At 36.9% G+C, this 17,695-nt stretch overlaps 2 protein-coding genes across 4 annotated transcripts; one reads left to right on the top strand and one right to left on the bottom strand.

The window, feature by feature from the left end:
- Positions 1–996: 996 nt before the first annotated feature.
- Positions 997–12,884, top strand: slc26a5 (solute carrier family 26 member 5). Of its 3 annotated transcripts, XM_056235794.1 has the most exons (19): positions 997–1,118; positions 1,245–1,507; positions 2,459–2,598; positions 2,774–2,884; positions 4,378–4,550; positions 7,028–7,192; positions 7,477–7,629; positions 7,724–7,806; positions 7,908–8,055; positions 8,984–9,097; positions 9,308–9,385; positions 9,533–9,628; positions 9,788–9,894; positions 10,336–10,405; positions 10,650–10,742; positions 10,949–11,077; positions 11,406–11,615; positions 12,227–12,281; positions 12,641–12,884. In XM_056235794.1, the coding sequence occupies exons 2-19, from the start codon at positions 1,353–1,355 to the stop codon at positions 12,778–12,780; spliced, it is 2,220 nt and encodes a 739-aa protein (XP_056091769.1). In that variant the 5' UTR covers positions 997–1,118; positions 1,245–1,352; the 3' UTR covers positions 12,781–12,884. The 3 variants fall into 3 exon arrangements, with proteins under 3 accessions (XP_056091769.1, XP_056091770.1, XP_056091771.1); XM_056235795.1 differs by lacking the exons at positions 12,227–12,281; positions 12,641–12,884 and adding an exon at positions 12,030–12,211; XM_056235796.1 differs by lacking the exon at positions 997–1,118 and having other exon boundaries at positions 1,379–1,507; positions 4,367–4,550.
- A 1,002-nt stretch (positions 12,885–13,886) lies between these two features.
- Positions 13,887–17,632, bottom strand: psmc2 (proteasome 26S subunit, ATPase 2). Its single transcript, XM_056235807.1, has 12 exons — positions 17,467–17,632; positions 17,068–17,105; positions 16,898–16,979; positions 16,698–16,797; positions 16,110–16,241; positions 15,952–16,024; positions 15,773–15,868; positions 15,491–15,655; positions 15,291–15,378; positions 14,511–14,713; positions 14,308–14,404; positions 13,887–14,164 (listed from the first exon to the last, which is right to left on the bottom strand). Exons 1-12 carry the CDS (start codon positions 17,534–17,536, stop codon positions 14,007–14,009), a joined length of 1,302 nt encoding a protein of 433 aa, XP_056091782.1. The 5' UTR covers positions 17,537–17,632; the 3' UTR covers positions 13,887–14,006.
- Between the last annotated feature and the right edge of the window lie 63 nt (positions 17,633–17,695).

Consider the following 17,695-nt stretch of genomic DNA (forward strand, 5'->3'; position numbering starts at 1 on the left):
CGCCTTGAGCACAATTCTATGGCTAAATGAACTTTAAAACTGTCAACACTTTTACTGTCACCCCCGTTACTGTTTTTTTATTTATATTTAAAAAGCATAGCTATAGCTCAGTATTTATAATGTTTATATTAAGTTGAGATGACACAATGTAATTGTGTGTTAATTTTATTTATTTTTTACATGTACTGCGTTAGATTAAACTGAGAAGGGTCATAGCACTTGCATATTGTTGTCCTACTGTTAGAACTGCTTCTATTGTTTTCATTTGTAAGTCACTTTGGATAAAAGCGTCTGCTAAATGAATAAATGTAAATGTAATTTATTAGCACTCAAACCCATTCTTTGCAATAAAATGTATGTTTTCAAATCTTAAATTGCCTTTTCAAAATGGACAAGGCAGCAGTTTTCATGGAATAGCCCTTGAATGTCATGAGTTCATCTTGTGTAGTGTGCATGGTTTGTAATGTTTATACCACTGCTTTGCCAACTTTGGCCTACTGCACCAGCAACATCAGTCATATAGGCCTACAGTGTGTTTTACTATGGCCTTGTGATTTGCAGTGGACTGTACTAAAAATGGACTGGATCCATGGAGGGGTTGTTATTGCTTAAGCTGTACACCGTGTCCTCAGGCCAGGTTGTGTGTTTTAGACACACTGGTGTACCATGAAACCATATTACATATCATATTACTTAAGGACACAATTTTTCTGATTCTCTGAATGAAAAAAAAAAGAAAAAAAAAAAACCCTTTTAGATTTGATTATTATAATAGTTAAAACATTTCAAAATGCACCTGCAGACTATTTTTTCTAGTCATGAATTTTGTCATTGAGGATTTCTATAAAATATTGTGCAAAAATCTCGTCTCGTTCTTGTGAACCTAATCTCGTGTCTTGTCTCGTGAGATAAGTGTCCCGTCACACCCCTATTAGTTTAATATGCAAAACTAATTTTCAGAGTTTTATTTATTTTTTCCTGTAGGTTGCATGGTAGATCATCACTGTCATCTGTAACAGGCTGTGCAGACTAAAACTGGCTTTCATTCGAGATTATTTTAAGGGCTTGTAATTATACACCAGCACTGTTTGACCCCTGCAAGTCTCCAAATAAACCAGGTGGGTTGCAAGTGTGACTTATAATTTTTTGTTACCTAATAGCTGATCAACAGAACAGGCTTGAATAAAACCAGCATTGTGTGTGATAGTTTAAAGCTGATTCTTAAAACTTTTCTTTCTTCACAGAGTGCCATCTTTCCACTATTCATTGAAAACAGGAAGAGGAAGTAAAGCAAGAGCACGTTCTTTCTCAAGGTCATCATAGCCTGACATGCCTGTGTTTCCACTGCTGCTATGGAGAACGTAACTGCTAGCGAGGAACCATCCGGTACATTGATGTACCACGTGGAACGACCCGTGTTCAATGAAGGCTATATTGACTCAGAGCTTCTGCACAGGAAGAAGAGGACACCAAAGTCCTGTAGACGGAGAATAACTGAGCATCTCCGGTAAGGCTATTTCAATAGATTCTGCTTTCATGGTTACTGATGAAAGTCTGTGTTTTGTAAGCTACAGTGGAGTCCAAAAGCCTGAGACCGCATTGAGAAATTTTCTGCAGTATTTCTAGGTCATTAATCATACAAGCAAATTTGAGATATTGATCATGTGACTCTTTGTACACATTATCAGATGTTCATCCACTGAAGCACAAGACGATCATTCTCATATCATGCCAGAGGACATGATCATTAGGTTTTACACTAACTTGTGGATTTCATGCTCAAAAGAGAGACAAACCAAATACTAAGACATTCTGACATTCAACATTTCTCTCAAATTGTTATGCTGATTAAATGATTAATAACGAAAAGTGTATTAAATTATTAAAAGCTAAATAAAAGCACTAGTGGTATCAGACTTTTGGACTCAACTGTATATAAACTGTTTCCAATCATCTTATTGTGATTTCTCCACTGTATTTTATAACTTATAATTATTATTATAATAATAATAATAATAATAATGTTATCAGGTTCACGTCTTATCTCAACTTCAGGAAATCAGCTTGGACTGATAAAACAACAGTCATAATATATTCATTATTTGATCATATCCTCCATATAAGATTGCAGTACTACTAGTATTACACAACAATAGTGACACATTACATTTGTTAAACCTGCCCATCCCAATCTGAGTTGGATGAATTGATGACTCCGTTTCAATGGACAAGGACAGACTATAATTTAAGTTGTCATTCACTGATAATCTTGTTCACGTATATTCACATATGGTGCATCAAAACGTGTCACATCTGATTTGATAGCAAGGATACAAAATGTCTTTTTACCTTTTTCAGTGTTTGAATATGCACATTTTCAAATAACACAAATTAAAATTTGAAACTATGAAGAAGATGATGTATTTGTACTAACAGCCATCTCTCCCTTTTTTTTCAGCTGCTCATCTGAGAAAGCCAAATCGGTTGCACTTAGTTTTTTTCCCATTTTAACATGGCTGCCATCATATCGACTAAAGGAATACCTGTTTGGGGACATCGTTTCTGGCATCAGCACAGGTGTAATGCAGCTACCTCAAGGTCAGATGTTATTGAAAACTGTTCTATATTAAATATAAATACTTATATAAAAATATTGTTATGTAATTATTATTATAGTATGTTAGTTATGTTATTAATTCATCTAGTTTACTCTTATGCCATCGCGTTATTGAAGTTCATTTGATCATTTGCTTCTCTTTCTCACATTCAACAGGGCTTGCTTATGCGATGTTGGCAGCTGTTCCTCCAGTGTTTGGGTTATATTCGTCATTTTATCCCGTCCTATTATACACATTCTTTGGTACCTCCAGACATATATCAATAGGTGAGACTCAATGGCATGCATCCCAAGGTTTTAATAACATGGTTGTGACTTAAAAAATAGTCTCAGCCTCAGTTGCACCACCCACAGTCGATTCATTGACCGTCAAATTGAAAGTGTTTCCTTGGTCTGGAAAGTTGAATTCTGATTAGTTAAGTTTACGTGGTGAATTTATGCAACATGACTTCAAAGAGATTGTCGTGCAATGTTTTATCACACCTGTCTATTATTGTAGTATAATTTATTTTAGATAAACCTAGCCCATGCAGCACATTAAATCAGTACAAACTGCAGTTAGTCTAACAAGCTGCAATGTTGGGCTGTTTTTTTCTTATTATTTTTTCTCCCAAAAGATTGCTTGTGCAAAAGACAGCAGACTGCTGCTGCTACTTGAAAAGTTACATTCCTCTGTACAGTTTTGCCAAGTCATTGTGAAGTGTAGTTTAGTTGGATAAGATTTAAAATCATTAGTCTGTTTATCCCAGCATTGGGATAAACAGACTCTGATTTCAGTGTCCCGACTTTTATAAGTTATTTTTTAAGAGCCTTATTTGTGGTGGTCCAGATGCACTGGTGCACTGTTTTATGGGTGGGTAGATGCCCTGCAGTTTTTGTTTTTGTCTTGTTTAATGTGGGGATCTTCAAACCCTCAGAAATCCCTGTAGGATATTAGAAACACACTGAGAAGATAGATCCAAGGTTCAAAAGGTTACCCAAACCAGAGTTGTTGCTTCACTATCTTGCTTTCTCGGGCCCATGGCGTGAATTGAGAGCGAGAGAATGGGCAACAGTCCAAATGTTTGGTAAGGTCCTGCTGCACAGAGGCATGCTGCCTCCTGTTTAAACAACACTCACACTCTGTCCCTCTACAGTGTAAAACAGACCAAGTTGCAGAGGGCTTTATCTAGATGGAGAGCCATGACATAGCTCACTTACGTAAATAAACTTGTAAATATTTGCTCACATGACAGTGGGGCTCCTGCTCCGTGACGACACTCCGCCACCTTACAGCAATTACACCACCTGTTATTCTGGTTTAGTTTGGTTTGGTTTATTTCAGACAGACAACTTAGTTTAAACACAGCTCAGCTGACAAACTACAGCATATTTACTTCTGTCTAAAACAGGTGTAGGCTGAAGCTCTTGCTTATAATGCCTACCCTTTTTGAAAAACATCTAATATTTTAAACAAATAAATAAAAATAAATATTGTCTTACATCAATATAATGTTGACAAACAAATCTAAAGAGAATACAAAACCCAAGTATTCTCTCACACAATGACTCTGTAAGGCTTAAGACACACTTAAAATAGTATAATTATAATTAAATATAGTCCAATCACACTTTTTAAGCAAAGCATTTAACATAAAAAGTAGTTTTTGAAATAAACAATAGTTAAAAATCTAGACTGTGTGTATATGACAACTTCTGCTAAATAATTACAAAAATGTCATCCATACATAAGTTTTCTTTAAAACACAGTTTTTCTTCAGGCACTTTTGCAGTAATCAGTCTTATGATTGGCGGGGTGGCTGTAAGGGAGGTCCCGGACTCCATGTTTGCAGTCAATGGGACCAACGCATCACAGGTTGTGGATTTTGACGCCCGTGATGCCAGAAGAGTGGAAGTGGTTGTAGCTCTGACAACCCTAGTAGGAATCATTCAGGTAGGCCACTTTCTGTTCTTATCCACAGTTTTGAACATCACAAAGAGTGTAGAATCTAGTCATCTTCTTATTGTATTATTTATTAAGGGTGAAGTGTGTAATTTCTGATATCAAAGAATGTATTATTTAATTATTTCTGTCTTGAAATGCTAAATTCATCTTTATTTGTCACTTGATTGCCCCATTAGAACTGTAGTAGATCAAAACTAGTGCGTTCTCAGTATCTCTGCTGGAATTTCTGCAAGTAAATTCCAGCAACATAGTCGTATGTTGCCATTACAAAGCAGAATAATAAAAACATAGACCATCTGAAAAACATTCTAGTGCAATTCTCAGTCACTCTGCTCACATTATCAGCAAAAATGGCCAGCTTTATAAAGAAATACTTTGTAAGAGAAAGAAGTGCAATGTTACCATAAACCTATTAAAACAAGTTTATGGTATACATCAGAGATGCTCACAAGTCTCTGAGCTAGAGTCCAAGTCAAGTCTCAAGTCTCTGAGCTAGAGTCCAAGTCAAGTCTCAAGTCTCTGAGCTAGAGTCCAAGTCAAGTCTCAAGTCTTTGAGCTAGAGTCCAAGTCAAGTCTCAAGTCTCTTGTGGTTATAAGCGTTGCATCACGTACAGCGACCCATCCAGGTTGCTTAGAACACTGCATAACTTTATATAAGGAATTCAAAGCATGTAATATGTTAGGTTACACTTTATTTCGATAGTCCACTTTAGACATTCTACTAACCATGTACATTTTCAACTACATGTCAACTAACTCTCATTAGAGTATTCGTAGACTGTAGTAGACTGTCAGGTTATGATGTGGGTTTGGAGAACAAGTTGACTTGTAGTTGCCAAGTTACTTATAGTCAGTAGAATATCTGTTGGGGAACCAACAAAATAAGATATTATAATACATAATTAGCAGATATTAAGCCTACTAATACTCTAATGAGAGTTAGTTGACATGCAGCTGCAAAGTTACTTATAGTTAGTCGAATGTATAAAGTGGACTATCAAAATAAAGTGGTACCATGTGTTATTATGACTCCTTTATCTATTAGTATACAGTATCAGCTTTGATTTTGGTATATAATCAGTGTAAACAGGCTATTGCAACATGACAAAAACACCAAGAATGCTTTACTTTTAGTTAATTTCTTTATTTTGCCTTGTAGCTTGAACATACCAAGACATAAGACCAAATATAGAAAATGATATAACTCACAACACTAAAATTGACACACTCCTATTTAGTGCAAAACATCAGTGTAGCTAAATGCAAATAAACTATTGCGTCCAAATGAAATTAACACTACAGTGCACTTCCAAAACATTCAAATGCTCAAAATCTTTAGTGTAAATGTGAAGCAACTGACCAACTTATGGCATGTAACTTGTTAAGAACAAAATGTTTAGAAATAAAAAAAATCCAAAGGGTGAGATCAGACTGGTTAACCTTCTCTTCTCTTAACACACTAGGTATGGGCCACAAAACATTTATGGCTTCTTCTGGCTGCACTGCCTATGCAACTAATCATAGCTTATATACTGTAAGTCAACACATCCCAGACTCTCAAACCAGTGTAACGTTATAACTAAATGAAACTGTAACGTTACATAAACAACAATAATCCTGTAACCTGTTTGTAGACAACGGGCAGCCAGCGGCACGTAAATGATTAACATTACGTTAACTTAATCGACCACCACAAGTTTGGCAATTAAACAAACGCTCATTCATATTTCATAAGGAAGACAATCGGAGTTAACCTCCCGTAACGTTAGGTAGCTAAAGCAATAAGCAAGCTAACGGTAGATGGTCAATGCTGAGCTAAACATGTTTACTCACCTATCAGGGTGCGTTTTCAGACGCCTGATAAAATTAGATGTAGTTGAGCCAGAATCTTTTATCGTGATACTGCATATTTTGCATTGAGCACTTCTTTTTAGCGCGTCTTGTTTGAAGTTTTTGAACCCAAAGCTAACGATGAATGGCACAGCAGCGGCCGGTGCAGTCGAACTTTTTTGTTTGTTATCCTCTCATGTGTGGTCGCGCGCGCGCTGCCAGCAATAGGCCACGTAGTACGTGGTTACGTAGGCAGGTTATAGGTAACGGAGGGAGGGGGGTAACAGCGAGCTAATCAGACGTTTCCTAAAAATAAACATTGTTCACGAGTCCCGCAGCTCGAGTCCGAGTCGAGTCTGAAGTCTTTCGAGGACGAGTCTCAAGTCGAGTCTGAAGTCACTGTGTGTGGGACTTAAGTCGCACTCGAGTCCGAGTCTCAAACTCGAGTCCCCATCTCTGGTATACATCACCATCATATCTGCAGGCCTACTCAGTGTTTATAATAGACACCTTTCATGGAATACTGTAAACCTGCTCAAGTTGATGACTTCATGTGATTCTCCTCAAGTTTCTGTAACCCGTGGTACTTTCAGATCGATGTTTGGGAACATAAATTGTGTTTTGATGATCTGTAGTTTGTTCTGGGTCTGCTGAGATTCGGCTTCCTGGCTATTTACCTGACTGAACCGCTGGTGCGAGGTTTCACTACGGCTGCCGCTGTGCACGTCTCAGTGTCGCAGCTCAAGTACCTGCTGGGAGTGCACACTGCGCGCTTTAATGGGCCTCTCTCTGTAGTGTATGTGAGTAACCTTTCACCCTGGGGAAACTCCAGGGTGTTTGTTTTTGATATGTGACACTGATGCACCTATGAGCATGTTTCACATTACTTCATAAACACTTTTTCTAATCGCTTAAGGTATTTTGTGAACCGTGAATGAATAAAGATAGTTGTTAACTACGTAAAACTGAAACATATTATAATAATATTATATTATAATCATTTTCGTTAATTGGAAGAAAAACTGAAATAAATAATAGATCTGAAAAATGTGTGGTTGTGGCATTCATTTTGTTTTTCCCCCAGAGCATTGAAGCTGTCTTCAGGAACATTGCCACCACTAATGTTGTCACGCTTATTATTGGACTGGTGTGCACTGTGTTCCTGTATATCATCAAAGATCTCAATGAACGCTTCAAGAAGAAGCTACCTATCCCCATCCCTGGAGAAATCATAGTGGTAAAACTTTAAAGGCCCTTTCCATGAAACACTGTACTCACACATGCACTCACAATCCCTTTGTGTAAATCCATGATGTTCTTGTTCTTTAAAGGTAATCGTGTCCACTGGAATCTCATACGGGATGCTTATGTCTGAAAACTATGGCGTAGAAGTTGTGGGTAAAATTCCCACTGGGTAAGATCACGCAACCTTACTCAAAGTTTCTGAACTGAAACAGTTTACATTTTTACAAATGTTTACATTTTAATATTTCTTTCTTAATGTTTTGTTTTAAGGTTGCTGCCACCCAAGATTCCAGACTTCTCAGTCTTTCCTAACCTCCTCGCAGACGCCGTTGCTATATCTGTTGTTGGCTTCTCGATTGCAATATCATTAGCCAAAATCTTTGCTCTCAAGCATGGCTACAGTGTGGATGGAAATCAGGTAGAGAATAAAATGAAATGTCTGTTATGTCTTAGTTCTGCCTTGTACATTTGCCCTAAAAACATTCAAGCACAATGCCACACTTGTGATCTAAATTGCGTTATATAACATAATGTCAAACCAAGTGGAATTTTCTTTAAAGGAGCATACTTTTCAAGCATCTTTGTTAGTTTTGAAGTGATAAAAAATAGATCTACTGCTACACTGTCTCTAATTCAGTTGTCCCATACTTCATTGTCCAAGTAATTTGATTCAGTGTTTCCTAGAAGCAGGGACATGGATTTTATTCAGCTGCCCTTTATTTTGGTTTCTATGGCTTTAAACTGCAGCCGAATATCTGAATTAGCCAGACCACACAGTTACTTGGTTACTTTCCATTTAGCAGATCCTTTTGTCCAAAATGACTTCTAGTACACTAATTGCAAGGAAGGTTCATATGGGGCAACATAATGCAAAGAGGCTTGCTTAAGATGAACAACAGTAATAAAGATGGGTTGTGACCTCAGTAACTCACCAGTTTGTCTGTTTAGGACTGAACTTTTGTGTGAGGAGCCAAGATTCTCAACTTGGTGAAGAATAGCATGCTAACATAATACTTTTACTATATCTGCAGTATATTTATGTGTACGCTGCTGTTCAAAAGTTGGTCAGTACTTTTTTATTTGTAAGAAGCCTCTTTTGCTGTTTAGACCATATTTATTTGATCATCAAAACAGTAAAATGGTAAGACTGTGAAATATTATTACAATCTAAAATACCTGTTTTCTATTTTAAAATGCAATATTCCTTTGATTGCAAAGCCGAATTTTCAGCAGTCATTACTCCAGTCTTCAGTGTCACATTAGTTCTACAGTAGTTTTAATATTTTTATGATCCTGAGGTAAAACCAGATGGTCTTATCCAGTCATTTTGTGTTTAATGTGACTAGGAGCTTATGGCGCTGGGACTTTGTAACTTTATGAGTTCATTCTTCCACACGTTTGTCGTTACCGCCTCAATGTCTCGCAGCCTGGTACAGGAGAGCACAGGAGGACACACTGAAGTGAGTGAGACTTTCTTGTGTAAGATGCCATATTGATAATTGTATGTACTTCTTGGTTATTGCAAAATTACTTTTCCTGAAACGGAGTGTCCCTCTGATACTGAATCCATCACAGTGGCTATATCACTGCTGTAAAACCTTAAAGATAAGATAAGACAGTCGTGCCTCCTAAAAGACTCAATTGAATTATGTTGATGTGTGTGTCTGCAGATTGCAGGACTGTTGGCGTCCCTACTCGTGCTACTGGTTGTGGTGGCCATTGGATTTGTCTTTCAGCCTTTACCTACAGTATGTGAAGAACTTTCTGATATGCTTGCCATGGAGCTCATTGATATTGTGCATTCAAAAGAAAACCACCTAAAATGTTTGTCTTAATGCAAAAGACGTCAGAGATCAGATGGTGTTTATTTAGAGTCCTCTTTGTACTCCCTTTAGACTGTGTTGGCTGCTATCATCATGGTCAATCTTCTGGGGATGTTTAAGCAAATGAAAGACATTCCTGTATTATGGAGAACCAGCAAGATTGAACTGGTGAGCTTCAGAGGCCCTTCTCATTTGGTTAATCATACTAATTTCCATCTATTTAATTGAATGGCTCTTTCCACTTAATATACTTCATGTGTGTGTTTTTTTTTGGGACTTGATGAAATCTAGTTTTGTTGTCGTTAATGTCTGACATGTTTTCTTCAGGCAATTTGGCTGGTGTCCTTTTTTGCATCGGTTCTCCTTGGTCTGGATTATGGTCTGGTGGTTTCCATGGCCTTTGCCATACTCACAGTTATTTACAGAACACAGTGGTAAAGCACAATGTCTTACTGCTCTGATACAAAATAATTCAATATCAAGATTTTTAAACAATCTTGTAAAAGTTCTTTACAGCTAAAAATAATACATTCATATTTTTTGTATTTTATTGAAATGTATTGAGTACATACAAATAATTATTAAATAATTTGTTTACACATGGATCATTTATTCAGTGCGTTAATTCATTATTTTCTAATGGCAATTCATGCACTAGTCTGTTTTTTCTTTTTAATAGTTACATTTTCTTTTTTAATCCTGTAATATTGAGTACAAACTAAATCTGAGCTTTCATTTATTATAAATTATTTATAGTAAATAATTAGTCAAATATTTATATATATATGAATTACAATATTTATTTTCTGAATTTTGTTTACCTTATTACTTTGTCATTTGAAATGTCTAATTCAGATCTTTTTCTTTTGTTAAAGCCCTAAGAATGCTCTTCTTGGACAAATCCCAGATACTGGATTGTACTTTGATGTGGATGAGTATGAAGAGGTAAGACGTATTGCTTTTAAAAGACATTAAACCATTGTAACTTTCTAGTTCTGGGTCATCTTTACATGAGACTGAACCCATAACCATCTCATGAGTAACATTTGAGTAACTCATGCTTCACTTCAAAACTGTTGTTCTCAGCTTTTCTTAGTCACAGTCACCCAATTAGTCCTGATTTAATCCATCATCCTTTTTCCACCCACAATCTTTGTCGTCTTATCTGCCGTTTGTTCTCTTGATCAAGGCTGAGGAATGCTCAGGGATTAAGATTTTTCAGTCCAATACCTCCATCTACTTTGCAAACAGTGACCTGTATGTGAGCGCCCTCAAGGCGAAGGTGAGTCTAAATGCTTGATGTTATGATTAACTTGTGTTTTAGACTGAATTATTTTGTGTGTGCACGTTTTACTGTTTGTCCTTGAGTACATCTTGTTTTGTGGAGAAAAGCTCCCATGAACAGCAAGTGTTTGGCCTCACAAAGTTCAGTGTATTTTGCAGATATTATAGTTGTTATTCTGTACTTTTTGCTTTGTTTGACTACAGACCGGAATTGACCCGGCACAACTGCTCACTTCCAGGAAATCACAGCTAAAATATGCGAAAAGAGACAACGGGGAGAGTAAGACCGTAAACCATGACTCTTCAATGAAGAAACATGCAGTTGTCTTATTGGTATGTTTTTTTTTTTTCTTCTTCCATCTGTGACTTTTACGTCAATAAAGTCTTCTTATCCTTTACGTAGATATTTGAACCTCAGCGTGGGTTACATGTTGCGCCAGATTACTCCCCTCTGAATTTTCCATTGTTAGGATTGTTTTATGCATAAACAAATGTATGTTTGCAAGACAAATGTAATTTCAAATGACAAATTAAAGCATGCAATCTCAACTTCACCCTGGCTCCTAAAATACGGCATTATAGCTTAAAGTTATTTCCTTGTAATGTGGTGGTTTGGTGATACAACATTTCTGACCTGATGTGTTCTGTGGTGTCACAACAGGATGTGGAGCTGGGTGTCACTCATGAGGTGGTGAATGGGCCACAAAAACGGATGCATGCGTACAGCAATGGCCAGACGACTGAGAACCACACTGAGTCTGAATCTGAGGACGACTTCTTTCTGCAGCGTCTAACCCCCATTCACTCCATCATACTGGACTTTACTCCTGTTAACTTTATTGACTCTGTAGGAGCCAAAACTATTAAATCAGTAAGTTGATAGCTTTTATTCTCAAAGATGACACATACCTCTGTGAAGACAGAACGGTGAGATCTGGCTTAATACGTTAGACCACATGCCGTGCTGTTAAGTGCTGACCAGCTTGCCATTTATTATTACATCACTTGGTCATTACAATCAACTGAAAACAACTTGCACTGACATATCTTAAAATGTCAATGCCATGGTTTTGTCTCAAGATGCACATCAGTAATGTTTTTTTCTAAGGCATGTTTATAAAAGCTACTTAAATATCCTAATTGAACTGAGGCCAAGTCCTAATGTAATCTAAGCCCTAACTGTGAAGCCAGGCCTTAATATTAAATTGACAGTACTTTTCCATCATTGTTTGTGGTACAGATATGACATGGCTTATTGAGAAAAGGTGTGCTGTTACTTTCCCAGGTGATCCAATTTATCATATTCACCCCAGGGATGATAAAATGAGCAAATACCAGATATCTATTGTGCTAAACAAACTGAACACCTTAGCAGCTGTTTCACAACACCTTGTCAACCACCCACAACATTGCAGAAATCTACTACAGAAATATTGTCATTTGTAGTTCTACATTTTGCAATAGTTCTTCTTTGTTCTACAGGTGATCAAGGAGTATGCAACAGTTGACGTGAAAGTAGTACTTGCTGGATGTAGCAGTAAGAAATTAATTTTATTTTTACATATAGATATACATTTCTATAATATAACAATGTTTTTTTTAAACTCTATCAGAGTACATACCCTATGCAGCAACTAGTAATTACATTTATAAACATTTAAAAATGTATATAATATAATTGAAGTTCAACAAATTTATGATGAACGTTAAATGTCTTTATGTAGGTTAAAGTTCATTCTGATATATTTGTTGAATGTGGTAAACATCTCCACCTAGAGTTGGAACTAATTAACGGTCGTATGGCCAAGCCAAACTGAAATGTAGGTTAACAATGATGTAATGAATGATTCTTTCCTAAGATCCTTACAAGACCTTTTATATGTTTGTGTTGTGCAGGGATCCTTCTCTCTGATCTCAGGACACTACAATTCTTCTGTGAGCCTGTGACCTCTGACCTCCTTTTCCCTACTATTCATGACGCAGTCTTGCACTGTAAACACAGGAAGGACCTCCCCATCTGTCCTGACATCCATTGAACACACAAACCAAACTGACATTTCAACTTTGTTGGAACGAGCACAAGTACTGTTACTTTAATAGGGTCACTTTAGGATGGATGACACGATAACAAAAGAAGGCTGGCCAAAATGTTTTCAGTGTAAACGCTTTATTTAATGTGAATATACCTGCAAATATTGGGCTTAATATCATTGGTGCTCTTTTGTTGCACTAGCCTTGATCTTAAGCTCTAACACAACTTGTTACGAATGACTATAATAAAACACTCTGTACTTTGAGTTCCTTTAAGTGCAATTAGGGTAGATGGATTCTTGACGTGTTTATTTTTTGGCACTCGTCTATTGACATTCCAGTAAGCTTATATTTAGGATAGAAATTTTGTTTTACAGTTGTACGCCATGTGCTTGCTGTTTTTTTACTACAAATTATTTTCTTTTCACAGCATTTCATTTTTTTTTACTTTCTTTTCCTCATCTGTCTGTAGTATTCAGGAAAAAAAAGGCTTAATATGTTACATATTTAAAACCTGATCTCCATTCAATCAAGACACTTTTGTCTAAAGATTTATCCAGGTCGCGCCAGTTACTTGGGACCTACTGCAATTTATTTTTGTGGCTACATAGAACATTATTAACATAAAGGGGTCTTAGTTGATGATTATTGAAAAAGCTGATTCCATGAAGTCTTTAATTTCAGGTGTTCTTGTCTTTAGGACATTTACATGGAAAGCCCACAGGCTGAGACTTTCTCTGACATGTTTGACACAGATATTGCCCATGAAATGTTCACTCAGAGCACCTTTTGGTTCACAGCAAGAGCACGCACACAATTACTAATATTATGTACTAATATTTAGATGCTGTTCAATTACAGTAATGAAGACCAAAAAGTTCAACAATCAGTTGCAACTGCATATAATGTAGTGCATTGTCTTTTTATGCTTTTGTGGATTTAAGGTATTTTTGTATAATAAATTCAAATCATGACTCTAAATTAAATGTTTTTTCCTCAAACATGCCCTCTAGTTTGTATAGTTACTAACTTATTACAGGCATAACTATCCCAAAGAAGTGGAAAAAAATTAAACATTTAATATATATAATATATAAATAGACGACATGTAGTATGGATAATGTTTTTATTTTTTTTAGTGATAATCACAGAAAGGTGCCAAGACACATGAGAATCCTTGAATTATCAGGCAGAAAACATTTAAGTGGGGATAAAGCACATAAGAAAACTTTTAGTTATAAGTCATATAGCGAGGGGTGGCGCTGAACTTGGCGTAGGATTTGATGACCTTGTTCACAGCCTCCAGAAAGTCTTTCTCTGTGGCAATTTTTCTACGAGCTCTGATGGCGAACATCCCTGCCTCTGTACACACACTGCGAATCTCAGCACCTGAGGGAACAATGTCCTATGTTAACTACAGCTTGCAGCAACAACATTGTTGAAAGCCTCCACATATGCGTCAGTTTAAGCCTATGCAAATATAGCCTCTTTAAATTGTGTGCTAATTGCAATGTTTGTCAGTAAGAACTCACCTGTGCTGTTAGGACAGAGACGTGCAAGAAGCTCGAAGCGGATATCTCTTTCCACACTCATAGAACGGGCATGAATCTTGAAGATGTGAGTACGTCCCTAGAAACAGAGCATTACATACATTTACATATCTATCAGTTCAGAATGATGTTATATGATACCTGTCTATTTTTAGTAAATTGTCACTATTGTAGCTAACACTCACTTCCAAGTCAGGCAGGCTGAACTCAATCTTTCTGTCCAGACGGCCGGGTCTCATCAGAGCAGGATCCAGGGTGTCTGGTCGGTTGGTGGCCATCAGGACTTTAATGTTTCCTCTGGGATCGAATCCGTCCAGCTGATTAATCAGCTCCAGCATAGTTCTCTGGACTTCATTATCTCCTCCGGCTCCATCATCAAAACGGGCACCTATAAGAGGGCAGCGTAAGCATGGTAAGTGAGACTTCACTGAGATCATACAAAAGCTGTTGTGACTGAGATGTTAAATGGATAGTCAACCCAAAAATGAAGATTCTGTCATTTATTCACCCTCATATTGTTCCAAACCCGTATGCATTTCTTTCTTCTGCTGAACGCAAAATAAGATTTTGTAGAAAGTTGGTAACCAAAGAGTTTGGTTTCATTTGACTTCCATTGTATGGACAATAAAAACTAAAACTGTTTGGCTACCAACGTTCTTCAAAATATCTTCTTGTATGATTTTATTCTGTGAAACATAGAATAAGATATTTTGAAGATTGTTGGTAGCCAGACAATTCCGATTCCCATTGATATTCATTGTATGAACAAAAAAATATATATAACGGAGGTCAATGGGAACTGAAATTGTTTGATGATAGCATTTAATTTTTTTGGGTGGACTACCTTTTAAATATAATTAAACTTCTAATATTATAGTCCGGTCTAGATTATAGACCCCCAAAGAAAGCTGAAATTATCCGATCTTGACTGTAGTATCAGATTATTGCAAATAGGAAATTCTTACCTCCAATGGCGTCAATTTCATCAAAGAAGATCAGACAGGCTTTCTTAGTCCTTGCCATCTCAAACAGTTCACGGACCATCCTGGCACCCTGGGTTAGACACAAAAGCATGGTATTATATAGATCTTACTAGCACCTAATTACAAAAAAAACAAAAAACAATTTAATTCACAGCTTTCTTCTGAATAGAAAAAGCACTTACCTCTCCAACATACTTCTGAACAAGCTCGGATCCGATGACTCTTATGAAGCAGGCATCAGTGCGGTTAGCCACAGCTCGGGCACACAGGGTTTTCCCCGTACCGGGGGGGCCGAACAGCAACACACCCTTTGGAGGCTCAATACCCAGGTTCACAAAGCGCTCAGGCTGGAATTAAATAGATGGAGGTTGATTATAGAAAATATGTAGTATCTTAAACATCTACAGACATATAATACCTTTGTTTATGTTTAACAGGTACATTTGGATGCACTTATGACTCACATGGAGCAGAGGGGTCTCAACAACTTCTCTGAGCTTCTCGATCTGCTCTTTGCAGCCCCCAACATCACTGTAGGTCACATCAGGCTTCTCCTCCACCTGTTTATGAACAGTACATCATTATTCCTACAGTATTGCCTTGATGATGTACATGATACTAAGCAACCTGAGCTGTTTCGTACCTGCATCATTGTGACCGTAGGATCGATTTTTGGTGGCAGTGGAATATGGATCTGATACTTGTTCCTGTCAACACTGTTAATAGATACACAATACTCCTTTAGATCAGATGCTACTCTCTAACATACAGAAATGAATGTATCCATCATTTCCTGCTTACCCAACCCTCATTCCTTCTTCAATGTCAGTTGGAGCGACCTGATCGCTCAGGTCCACCACAAACTTGGCAAACTGTTTCACATTAATGATATACTTTGGATCCTCCGAGTCAGCATTGATTATCTTTGTGCATCTATGAACAAATAAAAAAATATGCAGATTAGTATCATATCATTCAACCACTTTATTACATAAACTCCCATTCTAAATTTCAGCATCATTGTCACATGATCCTTCAAGAAATTCCTAATATGCTGATTTGGTGCTCAAGAAACATTTCTTATTAATAATATTGAAAACAGTTGTGCTACTTAACATTTTTGTAGAAATGTAATACTTTTGTTTCAGGATTCTTTGACAAATAGAAAGTTCAGAAAAACAGCATTTATTTGAAATGGAAATCTTTTGTAACATTGTATGTGTCTTTACTGTCACTCTTGATCAATTTAATGCATCTTTGCAGAATAAAAATATTTATAAAAAAAAAAGAAAGATTGGTAGTGTATTCGAAGCACATAATCTATTATTTTTCCAATAAATCTGAGGTTAACCCTTATTAACCCTACATGTCTTTGTCCTCCTCTCATACCTGGCCACTTGCAGAGGCTGTTCACTCTGTAGAGTCTGTTTGTCTGCAGCCAGATCCCATAGTGCTGGAGGAGCCAGACCTGTATCAGACTCTTTAATACCTGTTAAGACACACATAACACAGTATCAATGCATTTGTTTTACTACGTACGTAGTGATCCACAAAACTAGTTCCCCACACCACGATGACAGTGCACTTACCAGTGAGCTCATTTATTTTCTTCAGAAGCTGTTGAATATCATCTTCTACTTGTTTAATCTGTCTGGAATACGTGCTTTGGCCCTATTCACACACACACACACACACACAAAATATATTAAATGAAGTATGAATGCCAAATCAGGCATTATTCTGTAGTAGGAATACTTACATAGGTTTTCAAGAGTGCAATATCTCCTTCATCCAAAGCTGAGAAATAAAACAGATCAAGATCAATAAATGAGACATGCATATGCCACATGATGATAGATTACTAAATTATCCAAATCAGTCAGGATAGTCAATTAACGTGTTTATTATTCTGTAAAAAAGTATGTTCAAGGCAACACAAACAGATTTAACTAGTACCGAGACATTTGACAACTCATATCATGAACTTGCCAGCAAATAGGTGGAATAATTACAATAGCATAACATTAAAATAGATTTAGCTTAGATGATTCGGCTTTTGTTGACAACGTGAAACCGTTGTGCGGCTAGTCAACAAATGCTAACTTGTCTGCTAATTCGTTTCATTTAAATTCCAACCGAAAGTAATCGCAAATATTACCTCGAATTGGTTTGTCCTCTTTTTCCTCTTCTTTAACTTTGCGTTGCTCGGTTCCTAAATAATCAGGCATGACTGCTTTCTTGCTTCGAAATAAACTCGGTTAGTGACTGTAAAGACGAGATTACACAGCAGGTTTTCAGACGACAGTCACAGCGCTTTGGTTTTCCGGTGCATTAGAGAACAGGAAACGGAGTTTACATTTCAAAATAAAAGTTAGACCCCCATCCCC

This window comes from Rhinichthys klamathensis, unplaced genomic scaffold, assembly GCF_029890125.1.
Source record: "Rhinichthys klamathensis goyatoka isolate OS25496 unplaced genomic scaffold, OSU_Roscu_1.1 h1tg000430l_1, whole genome shotgun sequence".
In the NCBI taxonomy this organism is placed as follows: Eukaryota; Metazoa; Chordata; class Actinopteri; order Cypriniformes; family Leuciscidae; genus Rhinichthys; species Rhinichthys klamathensis.

Excerpts from the sequence above, each read along its gene's own strand:
- slc26a5 (XM_056235794.1), top strand. The coding sequence starts at position 1,353 with ATGGAGAACGTAACTGCTAGCGAGGAACCATCCGGTACATTGATGTAC. Across the intron at positions 9,629-9,787 it reads GAACCAGCAAGATTGAACTG|GCAATTTGGCTGGTGTCCTT; the intron begins GTGAGCTTCAGA and ends TGTTTTCTTCAG. Across the intron at positions 10,743-10,948 it reads TGAGCGCCCTCAAGGCGAAG|ACCGGAATTGACCCGGCACA; the intron begins GTGAGTCTAAAT and ends GTTTGACTACAG.
- psmc2 (XM_056235807.1), bottom strand. The coding sequence starts at position 17,536 with ATGCCTGATTATTTAGGAACCGAGCAACGCAAAGTTAAAGAAGAGGAA. Across the intron at positions 16,798-16,897 it reads GAAAATAAATGAGCTCACTG|GTATTAAAGAGTCTGATACA; the intron begins GTAAGTGCACTG and ends GTGTCTTAACAG. Across the intron at positions 14,165-14,307 it reads TCTCTGTCCTAACAGCACAG|GTGCTGAGATTCGCAGTGTG; the intron begins GTGAGTTCTTAC and ends TTGTTCCCTCAG.